At 44.8% G+C, this 16,318-nt stretch overlaps 1 protein-coding gene across 17 annotated transcripts in view; it reads left to right on the top strand.

The window, feature by feature from the left end:
* PTPRM (protein tyrosine phosphatase receptor type M) overlaps positions 1-16,318 on the top strand; it is a 1,237,515-nt gene that overhangs the window by 1,104,795 nt on the left and 116,402 nt on the right. For all 17 annotated transcript variants that reach the window (XM_033934018.1, XM_033934031.1, XM_033934023.1 and 14 more), the window contains one exon: positions 600-697. In XM_033934018.1, the coding sequence (XP_033789909.1) occupies positions 600-697 (98 nt within the window). The remainder of the gene's footprint in view (positions 1-599; positions 698-16,318) is intronic.

The raw sequence follows: 16,318 nt of genomic DNA on the forward strand, positions 1-16,318 counted from the left end.
TAAAACACAGGTTTAAGATTTGTTTTTTATCCTAGTGTGATGTTTGCAAAATCTGCTTTTATTCTAATCTAATCCCATGTGTTTTGATCCCCCTTTTTCCAAAATATATCCTAACCCCCTCTTCTACGAAACTGCGCTAGCGGATTTTAGCACAGAGAGCTGCGCTGAATGGCCCACGCTGCTCCCGACGCTCATTGAGTTCCTATGGGCATCGAGAGCAGTGCGGGCCATTCAGCGTGGCTCCCCGCGCTAGAAACTGCTAGCGCAGTTTCGTAGAAGAGGGGGTAAGTGAATAACATAAATGAAACCAGTTATAACAAGTGGAAAACATTATAGAAAGTATACTTAATATTTCTGAACTAAATATTTCTGAATTAAAAATATCTTAAGTTGTGTACAAAAAGAATAAGAAGATTGCTGTTTAATCTTGTAATGCCTGCTATTTTTATCGTGAATGTTTATATTGTAATTGTTGGATATAATGGAATGTAAAAGTAACAGATGAGATGAAAAATCTTGTTTGTAGAACTAAGAATATATCAGACGAGTATTTATGAGCATTCAGTGGTGAAAGATAATTGTTCAATGTATTTACACAGGTCCAATGCAGGAGACAGTATATGACTTCTGGAGGATGGTTTGGCATGAAAACACAGCCAGCATCGTCATGGTGACTAATCTCGTAGAAGTGGGAAGAGTAAGTAGCTCTCTACACTTATGCTTAAGCAATCAAGCATGAAGGGATATAGCAACCCAACTGTGCAAGTTGTTTGTTCTGAACAGCAAAAAGAAACACAAGGCAAGTCACATACTGTATATACAAATTGAACAGTCACAAGGACTTCAGAACTGTAGCTGCTAATTAAGCAGTCAGGTTGAATCATTGAGGTAACAGCCGTGGAAATCCAATGGACAGAAAGAGATGTTATGTCAACCCAGCTAAACATTAGGACTGTTGGTAAATGTTAAACCTGCTGCTCCCTTATATGAAGCCAAAGTTTGGAATAATCTACCATCCGATATTAGGTGGCTGGAGGATTGAGTTATGTAGGAAAAATTGAAAAATTATTTTTCTTTAGTTAAAACAATGTTGCAGTTTCTTGATTTTAACTTAGTTGAATCAATGTGTGTTGATTTGTTTGATATAATTCCTAGCAATAGCTAGTCTCTTTGTTTATGCTTTGTACTCGTAGGTATTTATGGAATATAAGAGAAACTTTTGTATTGTATTGTACTGTGTGATTTAAAAGTGTATTAGTATGCCTACATAATGCAATTAAGTAGATATCTTAAGTATAAGAGCTCCCAGATAAAGCCGCATTGGTGGATGAAGAATATAAAGTAAATAGGAAAGATACATTAGCTGTGAATGAGCTGACCAGATAGGGCTTTTAAAATTGGAATAGCTTTGCTATGTGTTAAAAAAAAATGGCTTTGGGCAAAGCTTGGAAAGTTAGCTGAAATAGCTTTACCTCTTGCTTTTAACTATCTGCTATATTCACCAAGAATGCTGTCTCCCAAAAACTGAAATTGTTATGGCAATTATAGCAGTTATTTTGGGCTCCTTTTATCAAGGTGCGGTAGGGGTTTAACGCGCGGAATACCGCATGTTAAACCACCTGCCACGCTAGTCGCTATTGACGAGGCGTTAGTTTTTTGGCTTGAGGTGGGGGTTAGCGCGTGATGAAATATCCGACGCGCTAACCCCGCTAGCGCACCTTGATAAAAGGAGCCCTTTGTGTCTTAACCACTGGATTAACATTTATTTAATAGTTGATCCAGGAAGCAGCTCGACATTGTTGGTCCTTCCATAAGTAGTGCATCCTCATCAATAGGGTGCTCCAGAGTAATTGTTTCCTCGTCCTTTTCTTGGTGGTTTAACAAATATTCAAATAAATACTTTAAGTTACATGTTTGGCAAGGTACACTTAGGGACGCCCATTTATACCTACTATTCACCTGGTATTCATGTACAGTGATAACTTGGAATCCGAACTTAATCCGTTCCAGAACCTCATTCGAGTTCCAAAACGTTCGAGTTCCAAGACAGTTTTTCCCATTGAAAATAATAGAAACTGGATTAATCCATTTCTTGGTCCCACAAACTCAGATTTTCAAATAAATTTAACACACAGTTTAAATTTTGAGGAGATCTCTATAGCAGCTACATAAATAGTATTTTGAGAGCAGTCAGCTCTCTGATCTAATTTGAGAGATCTTATTGTAAATTCACCCTTAGCCTAGAAGATCATTATATGAATCAACCACGTTTCAACCATCCCTCCTCTTCTTCCTGTTTTCACTTTCAGTTCTTTCAATCAATGCCCCCTGCAGCAGATTCCCCACTCTGGCTATCAATAGCTTTGCATATCATGCCCAAAGCTCAATGCCACTTTCAGGCTGGCAAAGACTAGGTCATCCTATTTGCACCCAGGTTGAGAGAGATCCTGGCCTTGACAAGGTATAGGGTGCCACTTTTCGATCGGACTCTCCTGATGGGCCGGTGGTCAGTCTCCTCCTCTGAAGATGTCGCCATTAATAGGTAAGCACTGTAGAGGGTCGCCCGGCGAGCTGAGGGAGAAGGCACAACCAAGGAAAAGAAAAGAAAGGAGGAGAGAGAAGGAAAGAGGATGAAGCACCAACACAGAGAGGAAAAGTGGAGAGCAGGGAAGGAAGGAAGGAGAAAGAGGGAGAGAGAAGAAAAATGTGTTAAGGACCGGAAAGGATTTGCAGAAGGGAGCCAGGAAGCTACATTCAGATTCCAAAGCAGCGTTCGGATTCTGGGGCAAAAATGAAGAAAAAAAAGTTTGGATTCCAAGTCGCTCGAGTTCTGGGGCGTTTGGATTCCGAGGTAACACTGTATTTACCGTATTTTCTCGCATATAACGCGCGCGTTATACGTGGTTTTTACAAACCATGCATACCCTTGCGCGTTATACGCGTGAGCGCGTTGTACAAAAATTTTTTTACATAGTTTCCCCCCCCTCCCGACGCCCGATTCATCACCCGGAAGAAGCGCTCGCACTCCCACCCCGAAGGACCGCTCGCACCCCCACCCGAAGGACCGCTCCCACCCCCACAGCCTCCCCCCTTCCCCCATGGAGAAGCTGTCTACCTTGTTTCCGGATGCCAGCCCAGCTGCTTCCTCTGCCGGTGGTCCTGCCCCTTCTCAGAGCCCTGTGCTGCGCTGCTTCCTCTTCAGGCGGTCCCGCCCTTTCTCTGATGTCAGAGAAAGGGTGGGACCGCCGGAAGAAAAAGCAGCGCAGCAGGGCTCAGAGAAGGGGCGGGACCGCCGGCAGAGAAAACAGCTGGGCTCGCTGGCATCTGGAAACAAGGTAGACTGCTTCTCCATGGGGGAGGGGGGGAGGCTGTGGGGGTGCGAGCGGTTCTTCGGGTAGGGGTGCGAGCGGTCCTTCGGGGTGAGAGTTCGAGCGCTCCTTCGGGGTGGGGGTGCGAGTGGTCATTCAGGGTGGGGGTGCGGGTGCGTGCGAGCGGTCCTTCGGGGTGGGGGTGCGAGCGGTCCTGCGGGGGGGTGAATCGGACGTCGGAGGGGGCATCAGGCTCTCAGGGTAGGGACAGGACTTCAAGGAGGAAAGGAGAGTCGGGGCGGGCGAAAACAGAGTCGGGGTCTCCAGAGGAGAGTCGGGGCGGGCGAAAGGAGAGTCGGGCAGCATGCGCGGTATACGGGTGTGCGCGGTATATAAAAATTTATGTACATAAATATGTGTTTTTTGCGCGCTATACCCGAGTGCGCGTTTTACACGGGTGCGCGTTATCTATGTGAAAATACGGTATATGCCGTTTAAACCAAAGCAGCTTACAATAAAACACATAACAATCGAAAAATCACAAACATTCTATCTAAACCCTCACACAAGAGGCCATCATACTGTGCACACAATCAATACTCTTAATAACAGAGACACATTCTACTATGCAACAAAGTCTCCATGCTTCCCAGCCCATTCGAAAATGGCTGAGGCTGAACTTGAATATAAGCATGCCCATTTATTTTCATGCTAGTAGTGTACAACAGCAACTTTGCTGAAATGACATTTTAGAATTGCTGCTCATCAAGCTGCAATAGCAAGTCTACCTTGAGGAACCAAGTTATAGAATTGCCCTCATCGGCACCTATATGTCTTCATAAAATAGCACCTAAATCAATGACTACTTGCCCCTTTACACCAAGCACCCTATTTAAAGAAAAAAAAAAAAAGCTAACTTACGCTCTTGCCAGTGCCATGACTGTGACCTTTCTCCCATACCTGTTCCAGAATAATAATACTTAAGCACTTCCAGGAGTATATGTATACCTTCCAGTACCCCATATCCACTTTGTAACCCCTGTACTTTTGGGTGTCAGGATGTATGCATAACAGTGAAGGGTTGAAGACTAGCAATAGGAAGGATGGATCAATACAATAACAAAAGCTTTGGATGCCAAAGACCAAGCCCAGTTCAGGACAACTCTCCAGAGGATCATCATGAGTCAACTCCAACTTGACAACAGCAGCAACTTCTGAATCATGTCCGCAGAAAGTTCTCCACACTTCAACCCAATATAAGGTCATTCCCAATTGCCCCATACACTCCACAGAGACTGCTCTTAGCAAAGTCTGCAGTGACCTTGTTCCTGGCCAGATTTAAAGGCCTTTACTCAATCCTCATCCTTCTTGACCTTTCTGCTTCTTTTGATACTGTTAATCACTGCTTACTCCTTGATGTGTTGTCCTTACATGGATTCCATGAATCTGCCCTCTCCTGGTTTGCCTCGTACCTCTGCCATTGTACCTTTAGTGCAGTGGTCTCAAACTTGCAGCCCGGGGGCCACATGCGGCCCGCCAGGTACTATTTTGAGGCCCTTGGTATGTTTATAATAATCACAAAAGTAAAATAAAACAGTTTCTTGATCATATGTTTCTTTAGCTATAAATGACAATATTATTATTATTAAAACTTAGCCAAAAGGAAAGATTTATAAACTATAAAGAGTTTTACCTCATGCAAAATTGTCATTTCTTTAATAAGACATTAACTATTTTTTCTGAGGCCCTACAAGTACCTACAAATCCAAAATATGGCCCTGCAAAGGGTATGAGTTTGAGACCACTGCTTTAGTGTATGTGCTGGTGGTTCCTCCTCTGCTGCTATCCTACTAGCAGTTGGTATACCCCCAGGGTTTTGTCTTAGGTCCTCTTCTCTTATCTCTCTACACCTCTTCCCTTAATGCCCTGATTTCTTCCCATGACTTCCAGTTTCACCTTTATCTGAGGATTCCCAGATTTACCGCTCTACACCTGATATTTCATCAAAAATCGCTGCCTGGATGTCTCCCCACCATCTGAAACTAAACATGTCCAAGTCTGAACTGCTTCTCTTTCCTCTTAAACCCTCCATTCCATTCTACTCCCTCCACTCTCCTTCTCTTCAAATAATACTGTTATCATTCCTGTCTCTTCTGCTCATAACCTTGGAGTCATCTTCGACTCCGACCTCTCATTTTCTACACACATCAAACAAACTGCTAAAGCCTGTCACTTCTAGCTCTACTAACTAGAAAAAAATCTCCCTTCACCCCAAGAAAAATAAAGGGTGAGTGGGAGAGACAGCTCAAACCAACACCCTATCACTACCACAAAAAAATGATAATTAATGATAATGAAAGGGAGCCCTCAGTCACACAGCCTGCAAATGGGGACAAACCCCTAAAGCTCTGACTGTCACAAGCTTACACCCAAAGGGGTGTTAACTGTGAAACATCCCCGGGCACCATTTATGTGAATTTTAATGATACACCAATACACAATAAGTGTTAAAGGTGAAAACAATAAATAAAACACACTCAAAAGTCATTAAGGCTGTCTCTACCCCTCATCCAGGGGGCCAAACAACAGCGTCCACAATCAGCGATGCAAAAAAGGTGGAATGACCATCAACTGGAGGTCCTTAGCTTCTCCGTAGAAAGACCAGCCAGCGAGAAACAAAGTTCGTCCAACGGGACTCTGTTTCAGGAGTAGAAAACCGCCTTCCTCAGGAACCGGCTATGTTGTTTTATTACGGGCTCCCAATCACCAGCCTCAGATGATAAAGCAAAGTTGAAAATGGCGCTAAGTACCTCCAGTTGGTGGTCATTCCACCTTTTTTGCATTGCTGATTGTGGACGCTGTTTTTTGGCCCCCTGGATGAGGGGTAGAGACAGCCTTAACGACTTTTGAGTGTGTTTTATTTATTGTTTTCACCTTTAACACTTATTGTGTATTGGCTTATCACTAAAATTCACATAAAGGGTGCTCAGGTATGTTTCACAGTTAACACCCTGTCTATATTTTGCACTATTAAGGAAGAAGTGCATTTGTTTCTATTTCTCTGGGGTTGTACTGCATGCAGAGTCATGCATCTTAGGGTTTCGTTTATATATATTAGTACTTTTAGTTTGTGGTCCCGTATTTGCATAGGAGTTATCTGTGTTCTGGTAGGAATGAATGTTGAGAAGCATACAGTGTACTTTGTTTAGTTTAATTTTGTGGTTAACCATTATGTGTTAATAAGATTATATTGTGTGTGTGTGTGTGTGTGTATATATGAAAAATGAATGAAAAAAATAGTGTTATAATTAGTACTATTATGGGGGCGGGGTCTGGGGTGGAGAATAGGCAGAGTCTGACCCACGACTTAGCCTGTGTTTTGGATTTCGGCCCCTTAATGTGTTCTATATTTTGAGGTTGGAATGTAAAAAAAATAAAATAAAAAATTATATGTTTGTAGGATTAAAAAAAAAAAAAAAAAAAAGTTAACTAGGGTGAATGTATCCAGGATTTAAAGGTAAAGAAAAAATTTGATGTTTGTAGCTTTAAAAATTCTTGTGTCATCTTTTAGAATTCTGATCAGCACAGTTCTCTCCAGGAAGTCAGCAGTGCAACTGCTGGGGAGAGCAGTTGGATGGTTAGCAGTTGGAAGGACAGGTTGATTGTAGTTGCTGATGGTCAGAAAAGCTGTTTTGTTGAGAAGCTGTATTTGATTGTAGTTGGCCATACAGAAACTTTGGGCTCCTTTTACTAAGCTGCGCTAGCGGTTTTACCGCATGCTTAGCGCGTGCTGCATTGCCCTGCACGCTAGACGCTAACGCCAGCATTGAGTTGGTGTTAGTTCTTGGCGCGTAGCGTGCTAATAATGCTAGCGCGCCTTAGTAAAAGCAGCCCTTTGTATAATTTTTGGGTCGGATTACAAAGAATTTCTTTTCTTTTCTGGCTGGCTAGGAAAAAGGTTCTAAAGTATCTAAAGAAGAGATGTAAAGGAAATGGTTGTTGATGTGTTTTGGTAATTTAAGGGATTCAGGTACATTTTGGAATGTGTTTTATTGGAGTAAAATCTTGATTTACATGAATATGTGGAGGGGCAAAATAAAAAAAAACGTCTAAGTCCCCTTTTGGCCTAAGTCCCTAAACGTTCAACCCAGAAGCAGGGAAAGTGTCCATAACCAAAACATATGTCCATGTTTTGATTATGGCCTTCCTCTGCCTAAACGCCCAATCTCCACTACATCTAAAAGTACCCCCACAGCACGTCTACACTTTTTAACCATAATAAAAAAAAACACGCCTAAGCCAAAAACGTCCAACAGAAGGGCTTTTAGGTGAAGGAGGAGCCAGTCCTTCGCCTAAAAGCTGGATTCTGTAACCGGTGTCTGTCAAAAACAACACCGGTTACAGAATCCTACCCCCCCCCCAACAACGATCCAGGCAGGAGGGTGCCCAAGCCCTCCTGCCATGTCAAACCGCGACCCCCCCTCCTGACGATATCAAGGCAAGAGGGAGTCCAAGCCCTCTTGCCCCGTTGAAGCCGCGACCCCCCCCCGATAACATCGGGGCAAGAGGGAGTCCAAGCCCTCTTGCCCCGTTGAAGCCGTGACCCCCCCCCCCCGATAATATCGGGGCAAGAGGGAGCCCAAGCCCTCTTGCCCAAGGCACCCGCGGCACCCCCGACTCGTTCGGGCCAGGAGGGAGCCCAAGCCCTCCTGGCCCAGGTGACCCCCCCACCCCCACTACAGTACGGGCAGGAGGGATCCCAGGCCCTCCTGCCCTCGACGCACCCTCCTCCCCCAAGAACCCCCGATCGGCCTCCCCAGCCGACCCACGACCCCCCCGGCCGACCCCACGACCCCCCCCCCTCACCCCCCCTTCCCCGTACCTATTTTAGGTTGGACGGACAGATGGGTGCCAAACCCGTCCGTCCGGCATGCAGCTCAATGAAAAATGGAGCTGGATTGGCCCAGGGACACCAAAGCCCCGCCTCCTGGTGGGGCCTAAGGCGCCTGGGCCAATAAGAGTAGGCCCAGGAGCCTTAGGCCCTCCTATTCTGATTGGCCCAGGCGCCTTAGGCCCCACCAGGAGGCGGGGCTTTGGTGCCCCTGGGCCAATCCTGCCCCATTCTTCGTTGAGCTGCATGCCGGACGGACGGGTTTGGCACCCGTCTGTTAGGCCAACCTAAAATAGGTACTGGGAAGGGGTGGTGGGGTGGGGGGGTCGTGGGGTCACCCGGGGGGGTCGTGGGTCGGCTGGGGAGGCCGATCGGGGGTTCTTGGGGGAGGGGGGTGCGTCGAGGGCAGGAGGGCCTGGGATCCCTCCTGCCCGTACTGTAGTGGGGGTGGGGGTAGGGGGGTCGCCTGGGCCAGGAGGGCTTGGGCTCCCTCCTGGCCCGATATTGTCGGGGAGATGGGGAGTTGGTGGGGCAAGAGGGCTTGGGCTCCCTCTTGCCCCCATCATGTCGGGGAGTCGGGGAGGCAAGAGGGCTTGAGCTCCCTCTTGCCCTGATCGTGTCGGGAAGTCGGGGGGGGGCAAGAGGGCTTGAGCTCCCTCTTGCCCCGATGTTGTGTGTGGGGGGGGGAGTGATGCATCGCGGCAGGAGAGATGCCTCATCTCCCCTACCGCGATGCCATCACTTCTCTACCCAAACTGCCGCGGGCCGCGGCAGTTCGGGTAGAAGAGTGATGGCATCGCGGTAGGGGAGATGAGGCATCTCTCCTGCTGCGATGGTTAAGTTGCCGGGCCGCTAAACTGATGGCGCCAGCGGCCATCAGCTCAGCGGTCCGTTTTTCGGCACTTAGACCTGGTTTTATTTTGTCTAAGTGAAAAAGGTTTAAGTGCCGACTAAACTGTGTTGGTTATACCTGTTGTACGGCTAGGTGTAGGTTGGCCCACCTCCCGCCCACTGCCCGCCCTTTCCCCTCCTCTAAACACACCTCTTTTCTCTCTGTGCGTTTAGAGGCAGGGGAAAGGCCTAAGTTGGTTTTAGATACGTCTAAAAACCAGCTTTGGTTATGGGTACTTGGACGATCAAGCTTTTCGATCATCCAAGTAGCCACTTAGGACACTTTTTAGACGTGGGTTTTTTTTTTATTATGAACCCCTTAATTTATAACTTTGGCTATAAATTTAAGGGCTAAGATACTTTTGTGGGTGGAAAGCACAGGGAAATTTAAATTATTCTTTGATGTATTTGGGTAGCTAGTGGCCACAGTGTTTATTGATTTTTTTGTCACCAAATAGGGATAAAGGGTTTTGCTTCCTTTGGGTTTTCTAGTTAGGGAGTTAGATTTCTTTGAAGAAGCTGTTCCGGCCCAGGAAGGGCAGAAAGGTACCCAACGGATCCCAACAGAGGAATAATAGGACTTTATACTCACCTGTTTTGCTGCTGAAAAATCCTGACTGCAGAGATCTGTGAGGAAAATTTTGGACAAGTATTGATTTCTTTTAATATCTAGAAAATTAAGAATATAATGATTTATAGATAACAAATAAAAAAATTCTTTTAACATTTATTTTGGTTTTCACCTGTTGGTTTGGGGTTTTTTTGTGTGAAGGTTTATTTTGTTAGTTTAACTGTTTTCCTGGCTGCAGAGAGTAACCCTCAGCTATATTTAAGAGTGAGAGTCTCTCAGACAGGGAACAGCTTACAATAACCCTACTCCCCTCTGCTCATAACCCCAGGCAGCAGTTTAACCATCCCCCACTAACTATAACCCCCCCTCCCCTAGCATATTCTTCATCTATCTTGATTGACTAGATTGTAAGCTCATTTGAGCAGGGACTGTTTCCTTTGTGACTTTGTACAGTGCTGTGTACACCTGGTAGCACTCTAGAAATAATTAATAGTACAGGCAGTCCCCAGGTTAAGAATGTCTGACTTACGTCAGACTCATACTTACAAACCGGGGTCTCGCTTCCTGTGCCAATGCGCCCCCTCTTCCTCCCTTCATTTCTAAATGTGACCCTCCTCCTTGCTTCTGTGTCCCAACATGCCCTTCTTTGTCCTTCCCTCTGTTCCGTGTCCCAAATTTGTACCTCCCTCCCGCAAGTGTTTATCTCCGCTGGCTGGCTGCCTCCTCCCAGCCACACTTCTCTTTGCAAACCCACGAGCAGTGGCTCCTGCACACAGCCCAGAGCTGACCCAGAAGCCTTCCCTTTGATGCCAGAGAGAAGGCTTCTGGGTCAGCCACAGGCTGCATGTAGAAATCGCAGCCATGACTTTGCAAAGAGAAGTGCGGCTGGGAGGAGGGAGCCAGCCAGAGGAGTTAAACACCTGCGGGGAAGAGGCACGAGTTTGGGACAAGAACAGAGGGAAGGATGATGAGGAGCACATAGGGACACGGAAGGGAGGAGGATCGTGTTGAAACAGGAAGGGAAGAAGAGGGGGGTGCATCGACACAGGAGGAGAGATGCAAGGTCACGCTGGGACACAGAAGGAAGGGAGGGAGCACAAACTTCATACCAAGGATGGAAGAAAGAAGGTAGGGAGCATGAACTTGGGACATAGGAAGGAACAATGGAGGGAGTGAGAGCAAGAGATGCTGAGGTGGGGAGGGAATAGAAAGGGAGAATTGTTGGACATGGGTGAGAAGGAAAAAGTGAGAAAGAAAAAGAGATGGTGCACATGGGGAAATGAAGAAAGTGGTGAATTGTTGGGCATAGGGAGGAAGAAAGAAATATTGGACATGGTGGTGGGAAAGGCTTAAGGTACAGAATCTTGGGGAAGAGAGATGAGAGGGAAAAATGTTAGATGTGGTAGTGGAGAGGGAACAGTGGGATGGATGAAGAACAAAAAGTAAGTGTAAACCTCCTCTCTTTTCTTTCTATTTAAAGTACTGTACTTTATTTTGAGGACCATTTATTTAATGTTTAACATTCTTTAATGTTTTTATAGACTGTGTACTGTACAGGATATGAGTTATGTACAAATTCAACTTAAGAACAATTTAAAAAACAGTACTCGTTCTTAAGTCAGGGAAGGCCTGTAGTAGTAGTTGTTGTTTTCTGACCCTGATCCATACAATTTAAACTTCTTACGTTTTGGCTTCACATTGACTGGTAAGTTTTCTGTGCTGTGAAATTTAGATAGTCATGTAGGCAGTTGACATCCACTGCCACTGCTTAAGTGGTTTTAAATATCAGCTCCATGAAGGACAGTCTCTCCTCTTTGGAGCTGACAATGTAGGATAACTTTGCTGTGGCAGTGTCTTGGATCGACTAGATAGACCATTGGCCTGATCCAGAATGGCTGCTATTATGTTCTTAGCACTGCATCTCTAACATCATAAATATATTATTTCAATAAAATGTAGTACTATTTGCAAGCAAACCTGCTGCTGCTGATTTATTTTCTGTTCATTATTTTCTTACAATAAACCCCAATTTTGCGGTGCTGGAAATGTATACGTCTTCCCCGTTTTATTCTGATCATATTTGTCAGGCTTGATTGGAAATCAGTTGGCCTCATTACTTGGAAAAACTACCGGTAATGCAGATACCGAAGTGAAAAATAAAATAGCTTGGCAAATTTTTCATGCATACTGTGCACCCTTCATGAATTAACCATCAGGGATGTTGTACGTGCATTTGTTTACAAAACTAGCTGGATATTTATTAAATCCACTTTGGAGACCGTTTTTTGCCCTGGAGCTGCTTCCATCAGGACTGCCTTAATTGCAGGTGGAGGCTCCCCTTGGCGCTGCCTTTTGCTTCCTATAATTCAGTGCCTGCATTCCCCTCAGGCAGGGTCTGACTACATCTGCTACTACCTGCCCTTGTCTGAGGCTTTACTTGTCAAGCTGTGCATGCCTTTAAGTTCTCATATCTTCCAGCAAGGAACCCTTGTCATTTTTTTTTTTTCTAGCACCTGCAGACTCCTCTATACTTGGCATTTAAATGGCACAGAGATGTTTTGGACTCTTTTTCTGTCCTTTTAATGAAGCATCTCTAGAGGCATTTAGGGTTTGTTTGTTTTTTAAATCTAATAGCTATGTCTTGGCCCCTTGCATTTGTGCTGTTTGTGTGGAGAGCTAAATTGTGCTGTATTGTGTTCTTTTCAGAGCTAGTTCAACCATTGGACCAGGTGAGGCTCTGGGCCAGGGTGCCAAATTCTCTGGCCCCCCTGAGCTCACTGCCAGTGTTTCACTCGGTCCAAAGCTTTCTCCCCTTCTCTCTCCAGCCCCTAGTCTGGCATTGATCCCTCTCCTCCCTCCCCCCCCCCCCCTCAGTCCTCCATTACCTTGCTTGCTGGTAGCAACAGCTTGCACAACAGGCTCCTTTTTTGCCAGCCATGATTGTTATGCCCCCAGCAGCCTTACACTGGTTTGTAACAGGGCTCCCAAGATATGCTTTATGTAGCTCAGTAATTTCACAGACCTTTATTGCTGTAGCAACTGTTTGCCAGGATATCTGAGCTAAGCATTATGGGCAATATCTTACCCATGCTCCAGTCCCTCCTGCTACCTGTACAAGCTTCCCTGCCAATGGTCTTTCTCCTGAGTCTCATCTACTTGAATTATTTGTCTCACTTCTGCCTCACCTTTTTTTCCTAGTAGAGAACGGGGAAAAATTTGTCCCCATCCCTGCAGACTCTTTCCCAATCCCCGCCCTGTCCCCACGGACTCTGTCTGATCCCATCCACACAAGTCTTGAATAGCTATTTTATATTGAAATCATTTTATTGAAGTAGAAAAAGGAACAATATGATGTACAAATGTCATTTTATAAATCACAAATACAGAAAAGGGATTAACAAAACCATCTCCCCTCACAATATCCCCTCTACTATCAGGAAAATTGAATGCTACATTGAAAATTCCTCCTAACAGAATACCTCGGTCACACACACAGAACACAAATGCTAAATACATAATAACTGACCAAAAATGATAACATAAATTAAACCAAAATCCCAAGAAGCCACACCTTCCATAAAGTGCAACACCAAAGAAATAAAAAGATTCATTTTCTCCTGTACTGTACAAAATATAAAGATTGCACATGCCAGGGTTGGTGTTAGGCCAAGGAATGCAATTAGGGCAACTGCCCCCTGACTAGAGAAAGCCCTAAGTTTGCTGGAAGCTGAAGATGGCATGGTCTAGTAGTGGGCTTTGGGGTCTCCTCCCAAATTTCTGCCCTGGGCCCTACCCATGTCTAACACCAGCACCGACAGGATAAACATTTCAGTTCACATATATTCTAATCACAGAACAGAAAAAATATATATTTTTCTACCTTTTCTTGTCTGGTTATTTTATTTTTCAGACAGTGTTGGTCCCGGGCTATACTTTCTGTTTCCCTCTGTCATCTCTTAACTACCTCGCCAGGGTCTCCTGTTCATTTCATATTTCTTCTTCTTTGTGCTCACTATCCATCTTTGTGTACCTATCTTTTCCTGCTCTGTGTCCCTCCTCATCCAGTATCTTCCCTGTGCCCATCTCCCTGTATTTATCATCACTACGTCCTGCATTACTAATCTCCTTTCTGTGTTCCTATTCTCTCCCACTCTAGCACACCCTAAGCACACAAAAAAAAGCCCAAAAACTATTGCTGCTGGGGGATTCCATCATCAGAGGCATTAACGTTGGAACACAGGACAAGGAGACCAAAATAGTGAAATGCCTTCCAGGATCCCCAGCTACCAGGAGTTCTAAGCAAATACTTATTATAATTAAGGAAGAAACTAAGGATTCTAACACTGATGTTATCCATCTGAGAACAAATGACCTGACCAACAATTCCACACTTGCAGTGCAGAAAGCATTTTGGGAGCTTGGTGAGGGCTTGAAACCTTTTGTAAAGACTGTAGCTTCCCCAACCCTATATGTCGTGTCTGTCCAAGTTAGAATGTAAGTTCTTCCAAGCAGGGATTGTCTATAAATGTCAAAATGTACAGAACTACATATGCCTTTCAGTGATAAGTAGTAGTAGTAGTAGTTTTTTCAGAAGTGCTGCCTTCATATGGAAAGGGAGAGCAAAGAGTAAGAAACACAGAGGATTTCAATAGGTGGCTCAAAGCCTGGTGTCATCAAGAAGGCTTTAGGTACATAGGTAGATGGGGAAATACCTGGAAAGACAAGATGACAGAGTTCAAACTGAAACTCAACCCTGAAAAATCCAAATTCTTCCTGGCAAGCTCAAATGACAAAATCAAAGATACTACAATAACCCTGAACGGTCAGAACTTCCCCATTGTCGATACCATAAAAATCCTGGGAGTGACACTGGACCGCTATCTCACTCTAAATATGCACTCAGAGCTACTAATCAAAAAGGGCTTCGCGACACTATGGAAACTAAGAACCATCAGAAAGTACTTCGACATAACATCATTCCGCTTACTGGTGCAATCCTCCATTTTAAACCTACTCGACTATTGCAATATCATTTGCCTGAGGTCTCTCAAGAAAACCATTCAAAGTTTCCGAATCATACAAAACTCAGCTGTGCGACTGATTTTCGGCATAAAGAAATGGGATCACATAACCCCCTACTACCAAAAACTCCACTGGTTGCCCCTGGAGGCAAGAGTATTGTTCAAATTTGCCTGCCTCTGTTTCAAATCCATTCTGCTCCACCAGGCCTACACGCAGAATACGTATGTTTAGCCACCCTACATTAAAAACCTGCCGATACAAAAGATTCCTTGACAGAACAATTGCCTTCCAAACAAGTCTGCAGAACGACTGGCTAAGCAGCAGCATCAAGCACTCCTCATCCTACCTCAATGTTTAACCGATTTGTGACCAAGGATGCCTAAAGTCTTCACTGCTTACCCCATGCTGTATGACCAACCCTTCTTATTGTAAACCGCCTCGACCTACTTCTTATTGTAAACCCGCCCCTACAATGTAACCTTACTCTGTACAAATATTCATGTACTCAAAGACTTCAATGGGGTTTTTTTGCTGAATGTCCAGCTCTTCTTTATTGTAAACCGCCTCGAACTACTTTGGCTTTGGCGGTATATAAACAATAAATTATTATTATTATATAGCAGGAAAAAGAAACTTTGCTGAGAAATTTAGACAATATGAGGGGCATAATCGAAAGGACGTCTAAGTCAGTTTACGTCAATCTCACAAGTCGTCCAAAGTAAAAAACAGCTTAAGACACATTTTCGAAAAATACATCCAACTTTTTTTTTTGTTTTGAAAATCGTCTAATTATACATCCTGCTGATCTGATCATCCAAGCCGCTAAATCATCCATCTTTATACCACATTTTCATCCCACTTTTCATCCAAGTCCAAAACGCCTAAAACAAGCCCTGTTGGACGTGGGAGGGGTCTGCAAAGTAATGGACTGCACACCCAGACATGCCACCTAAATAGTGGGGTACCTTATAGGGCACTGCTGTGAACTTCACAAAAAGGGTGCCATGTCTTCTGCTCCCTTATAGGTTACATTAAGCCCCCCAAACCACCTCCAGAATCCCCTAGACCCACTTATCTACCACTCCAATTGCCCTTATGTCCGCAGGAGCCACTTATATGGATGTAAAATAGGGTTTGGGGAGTGTATAGGGCAGTGCAAATGTTTAAGTATCAATGCAGTGATTACAGGGGCTTATGGGCATGGGTCCTCCTTTCCATGAGTCCCTAACCCACCCCCAAGATGACTTAAGCTGCCTCTGTGCTGGACAATTAGGCTTTCCTATGCCAGGCGGCCAGGTGATGATGGCCTGGAGGCTGAATTTTAAAGATGCGATTAATATTTTTATGGAGGTTGGGGGATCAGTGATCACTGGGGTAGTGTGTGGGGGTCTGTATTATGTGTTTTCAGTGCTTATCTGGTGAGTTTAAGTGCGTTTTTGTGACTTAGACAATGTTTTAGATGGTCTAAGTCACAACGTCCAAGTTCCGTCAATCGTCGGCTGTATAACTTTCAGTTATACATGCTGTACAACTAAGTCTAAGCCGGCCCACATCTACCCAACTCCCACCCTCGACACTCCTCCTGAAACGCCCCATTTAGCTTTGGTCGTTCAGTGGCACTATGAAGGCCTAGGT

This window comes from Geotrypetes seraphini, chromosome 2, assembly GCF_902459505.1.
Source record: "Geotrypetes seraphini chromosome 2, aGeoSer1.1, whole genome shotgun sequence".
NCBI lineage: Eukaryota > Metazoa > Chordata > Amphibia > Gymnophiona > Dermophiidae > Geotrypetes > Geotrypetes seraphini.